Raw genomic sequence first — 6,000 nt, 5'->3', positions numbered from 1 at the left:
GACCGGTTCATCTTATGGCACACTTTGGAGGCGTTTGGGTTCAGCTCTGGTTTTATTGCCATGATAGAGGTGATATATGGTGACATTGAAAGTGTATTGAAAGTTAACGGTGGTTTGAGTGCTCCTTTTAAAGTGTGTAGGGGTATTAGGCAGGGATGTTCTTTGTCGGGAATGTTATATGCCATTGCTATAGAGCCACTACTAAATAGCATAAGAAGTCACATTGAAGGGGTGTACCTTTCAAGGGATATTCCTCCTATTCGTCTCTCAGCCTATGCTGATGATGTAGTTGTTTTAGTGAAAAATCAAGCGGAGGTGGATAGTTTGAGTCTAATGGTTGATCGTTTTAGGGGAATATCCTCTGCAAAGGTAAATTGGGAAAAGAGTTGTGCTTTACAGATTGGAGAATGGGATGGAGGGATCATGGCTTTGCCAGGGGGGCTGGAATGGTGTAAGGGAGGTTTTAAGTATCTTGGAGTGTACCTAGGAGATGAGGGGACTATGGAAAAAAATTGGATTGGGGTGGTTGAAATGGTGGAAGGGAGGATAAGGAGATGGCGTTGGTTGCTATCTCGTATGTCATATAGAGGGCGCACTATTATAGTTAACAATGTGATTGCCTCTGCACTGTGGCATCGGTTGTCAGTTTTAGAACCACCATCTGGCCTTCTGGCTAAGATACAGGCAATAATTGTGGATTTCTTTTGGGATAAATATCACTGGGTTCCACAAAGTGTTTTGTATTTGTCAAAAGAGGAGGGGGGACAAGGTCTCGTACATCTTGCTAGTAGGGCTGCTGCTTTCCGGTTGCAGTTTATTCAAAGGTTGCTTTATGGACAGGAAAATGTGGTTTGGAGAGGGGTGGCAGGTCTTGTATTACAGCAGGTTGGAGGATTAGGTTTAAAGAAAGCTTTATTTTTGGTTGATAGTAGCCAGATTTCCAGGGAGGGAATACCTCCGTTTTACAGAGGCCTTCTTAGGGTGTGGAGCATAATGAAGGTGTCCAGACGAACTTCAGCGGAGTCAGTGCATTGGCTGTTGGAGGAACCTCTGGTGTATGGGGCAAGACTGGATTGCACAACTGCAGATGTTCCACATTTTTCCAAGATTCTGGTGAAGGGCAAAATCATCACCTTAAAACAGTTAATGGCCGTGGCTGGGCCCGCCTTAATGGATGGTAGACGGGTGGCTGAACATTTGGGGGTGAGGTCGGAAAGGATTGTAGGACAAATGCTGGGAAGCTGCAGGAAGGCTCTGTCAGCAGAAGAGTGGGGTATGCTTCATAGCCACAAGAAGGAACAAGATGAAGACGTCTCATTTCCAAGACTAGGGATTACACCAAATATCCCAGAGTCAGAAAGAAAGGCGATATTACTGGATTTGAGAGGGTTGGAAGAGGTGGGTTTGGATGAGGTGAATGGGAAAGAATTATATAGGGGGTGTGTCAAGGTGTTGAATAAAGATAAATTGAAAAATAGAAAAGACACTCCATGGAGGGTAAAATTGGGCATTGATGACAAGGTAAAGCCAGCATGGAGAGCACTGTACAAGCCACCGTTACAAAAGGGTACTGGTGATATGCAATGGAGGGTTTTGCATGGCATCATTGCAGTTAATGCTTTTGTATCTGTTATTAACTCAGATGTTGGAGATGGATGTCCTTTTTGTAATATAAGAGAAACCATTTTTCACTGTTTTGTGGAGTGTGAGAGGATTAAACCTCTCTTGGAAATGCTGGAGTCTTTGTTTAAAGCTGTAGGGGAGATTTTCAATAACACTGTTTTTATTTTGGGGTTTCAATATAGAAAGCAACAGAAAAGAAAATGTCAACTGTTAAATTTTATTTTGGGACAAGCTAAGATGTCCATTTTTTTGAGTAGGAAACATAAGATAGAAACGGGATATGGGCAGGATGTAAGATGTGTTTTTAAAGGATTAGTGAAAATAAGAATAAAAGTAGATTTTGAGTTCTTCTCAGCTGTAAAAGATCTCCCATTGTTTGAGGAGAAGTGGGCATACGAAGGAGCGCTTTGTTATGTAGAGGAGGGGAAATTATTTTTTGTTGATGAAATAAGCTGAATGTATATGTTTGTTAGCATTTTTTAATTTTCTTTTATTTTTTACATTTTTTGTTATTTTAGTGTTTTGTATTTTTTTCTTTTATTTTAAGAATTACATTTGGTGTTTCATTTCTGAAAAGGCAGTGTGTCATTATTGATGTTAATACTTGAGTATAAAATAAAGGTTTTATAAAAACTCTCTCTCTCTCTCTCTCTCTCTCTCTCTCTCTCTCTCTCTCTCTCTCTCTCTCTCTCTCTCTCTCTCTCTCTCTCTCTCATTTATATATATATATATATATATATCTTTCTCTCTATATAGAGAGAGAGACAGAACTGTTACACAGAGAGAAGATTTTATTGGCAGGTGTGAACCAGTAAGTGATTATTTTTAAAGCGTAGACCTCTGTCAAACTGCACCGCAGATTAAACTCTAGGCAACAAAATGACACATTAATCAAATGCATTGCATGTGCATCACATTACAATTACAGGTTCTTTAACCAGCAGACTTTAGCAGGCTGTTTCACAACCGGCCGTGATTGGGAGTCCCATAGGGCGGCGCACAATTGTGCCAGCGTCGTCCGGGTTTGGCCGGTGTAGGCCGTCATTGTAAATAAGAATTTGTTCTTAACTGACTTGCCAAGTTAAATAAATAAAAATATTTAAAAAAATAGCACGCTGTCCATCTCAATGTCTTGTTAGGTTATAAACTAGAATATTGCTGCAGCCTAAAGTTCTTCTCATGGAAATATAGCAGAGTAAGTTCCTTTCCTGTCTTCCTGACCCGGGGCTTGATCTCGGGACCCTATGTACACAACACTCCATCACTCAAAGTCACCAATACTATCTGACAGGGCAAGACTAAAGCCAACTGTCAAACCGTGAGGCATCTCAGGGAGGGTGTCGTCGCGGCCAGATGGCTGCTAGGGCTTCAAGAGCCTCCCAACTGGTACCTACAGAAGACAATTTTATAGACTCTTATTTTGTCAACCAGATATTGTTGTATTGTCTATTTGATTACCATTGTTATGGGAATCTCTAAAATCACTATCCAAAACAGTCGATTAGCTGTCTTTGCTAATGAACAAAGAGGTCAGTGTGAAGATCAATGTCTTCCTAAAGCTAGAGTGAAATTGTTCAGTTGACATTATAGTACAGTAGGTCTATATGTTTAACCATTCTAGTATATATGATGTACATACAAGGTTTACCACACCAAACTCCAAGTACGTACATATCTTCCAAATGAACTGTGTCGTTTCTAACTTGTAGCCCACAGTGGTTACCATGTCATGTCATTCCACTTGAGGATAATTTAAATTACGTGACCATTTAATCATATCATAAGTGAATCCACTTTACACCCTTTCAATATGCACATTTGAGAAAATTAGAGAACATTAGAGAACATTAGATAACATTAGAAAACTTTAGAGAACATAAGATAACATTATATAACATAAGATAACATTAGAGAACATAAGACACCATAAGAGGACATTAGATAACATAAAATAACATAAGATAACATTAGAGAACATAAGAGAACATAAGAGAACATTAGAGAACATTAGATAACATAAGATAACATTAGAGAACATTAGAGAACATTAGATAACATTAGATAACATAAGATAACATAAGATAACATTAGAGAACATAAGAGAACATTAGATAACATAAGATAACATAAGAGAACATTAGATAACATAAGATAACATTAGAGAACATAAGATAACATTATAGAACATTATAGAACATTAGAGAACATTAGAGAACATTATAGAACATTGGAGAACATTATAGAACATTAGAGAACATTATAGAACATTAGAGAACATTAGAGAACATAACATAACATTATAGAACATTAGAGAATATTAGAGAACATTGTAGAATATTAGATAACATTATAGAACATTATTGAACTTTAGCGAACATTAGAGAACATAAGATAACATTAGAGAACATTCCCCAGATAGGTCACTTTGAGACTCACCTGATTCTCTGGACAGCTGATGGAAGGCATCCACTCCTTTCTCTCCATAGGATCCTTCTGATGCTACGGTAGATATGTAGTTCCAGCCCATGGCCTTGACTATGTCCACCATGGCTTGGGCTTGAAAAGAGTCCGGAGGCACCACGCGAGAGAAGAAGTCATATCGTCGGTCATCGCTCAGCTCCGGGGCCGTGGAGGCATAGCTGATCTGAGGAATCTGAGGAGAGAGGGAAGAAGGGTTAAGTTGGAGAGGACATCATAATGCCAATCACGACTGTTTTCTCGGGTTGGGGAATGTAAAGTGGACATAGTAGTACTCTGATGTGTAACAGCTTGCTCCACAAGGTGGAATACAATATCCTGGACAGATGGCAGTCATCAATAGGACTGCACTTGTCACACAGTACCAGTCAAAAGTTTGGACACACCTACTCATTCAAGGGCTTTTCTTTATTTTTACTATTTTCTACATTGTAAAATAATATTAAAGACATCACAACTATAAAATAACACATATGGAATCATGTAGTAACCAAAAAAGTGTTAAACAAATCAAAATATATTTTATATTTTGGATTCTTCAAAGTAGCATTGATGACAGCTTTGCACACTCTTGGCATTATCTCAACCAGCTTCACCTGGAATGCTTTTCCAACAGTCTTTAAGGAGTTCCCACATATGCTGGGCACTTGTTGTTTGCTTTTTTTCTTTCACTCCGCAGTCCAACTCATCTCAGACCATCTGAATTGGGATGAGGTCGGGTGATTGTGGAGGCCAGTTAATCTGATGCAAAACTCCATTACTCTCCCTCTTGGTCAAGTAACCCTTACACAGCCTGAAGGTGTGTTGGGTCATTGTCCTGTTGAAAAACAAATGATAGTCCACTAAGTGTAAATCAGATGTGATGGCGTATCGCTGCAGAATGCTGTTTGAATTCTAAATAAATCACTGGCAGTGTCACCAGCAATGTACCCCCACACCATCACACCACCTTCTCCATGCTTCATGGTGGGAACCACACATGCGGAGATCATCCGTTCACCAACTCTGCGTCTCACAAAGACACGGCGGTTGGAAACAAAAATCCCAGATTTTCCCCTGTCTAATACCCATTGCTTGTGTTTCTTGGCCCAAGCAATCTCTGCATTTTATTGGTGTTCTTTAGTAGTGGTTTCTTTGCAGCAGTTCGACCATGAAGGCCTGATTCACGCAGTCTCCTCTGAACAGTTCATTTTGTGATGTGTCTGTTACTTGAACTCTGTGAAGCATTTATTTGGGCTAAAATTTCTGAGGCTGGTAACGATCCTCTGCAGCAGATGTAACTCTAGGTCTTCCTTTCCTGTGGCAGTCCTCATAAGAGCCAGTTTCATTTTAGTGCTTGATGGTTTTTGAGACTGCACTTGAAGAAGCTTTCAAAGTTCTTGAAATTGTCTGGATTGACTGACCTTCATGTCTTAAAATAATGATGGACTGTCGTTTCTCTTTGCTTATTTGAGCCGTACTTGCCATTATATGGACTTGGTCTTTTATCAAATAGGTCTATCTTCTGTATACCAACCCTACGTTGTCACACAACAACTGATTGGCTCAAACACATTAAGAATGAAAGAAATTCCACTATTTAACTTTTAAAAAGGCACACCTGTTAATTGGAATGCATTCCAGTTGACTACGTCATGAAGCTGGTTGAGAGAATGCCAAGAGTGTCCAAAGCTGTCATCAAGGCAAAGGGTGGCTACTTTGAAGAATCTCATATATAAAGTATATATTTTCCTTGGTTAATACATGATTCCATGTGTTTTTTCATAGTTTTGATGTCTACACTATTATTCTACAATGTAAACAATAGTCAAAATAAAGAAATACCCCTGAACGAGTAGATGTTCTAAAATATTTGACTTTGCTCTGCAGACGTGACAAACCAGTGAGTTTAATCCTTAC

General features: G+C 39.2%; 1 protein-coding gene across 1 annotated transcript in view; it reads right to left on the bottom strand.

Annotated features, from left to right (window-relative positions):
• LOC115207272 (metabotropic glutamate receptor 7-like) overlaps positions 1 to 6,000 on the bottom strand; it is a 361,353-nt gene that overhangs the window by 248,237 nt on the left and 107,116 nt on the right. The window contains exon 2 of the mRNA XM_029774252.1: positions 4,060 to 4,276. Coding sequence (XP_029630112.1) covers positions 4,060 to 4,276 — 217 coding nt within the window. The remainder of the gene's footprint in view (positions 1 to 4,059; positions 4,277 to 6,000) is intronic.

Source organism: Salmo trutta, chromosome 14, assembly GCF_901001165.1.
Source record: "Salmo trutta chromosome 14, fSalTru1.1, whole genome shotgun sequence".
Classification (NCBI taxonomy): domain Eukaryota; kingdom Metazoa; phylum Chordata; class Actinopteri; order Salmoniformes; family Salmonidae; genus Salmo; species Salmo trutta.
Note: the sequence above shows the minus strand (reverse complement) of the source record. Positions and strands in the feature narration are given on the sequence as shown.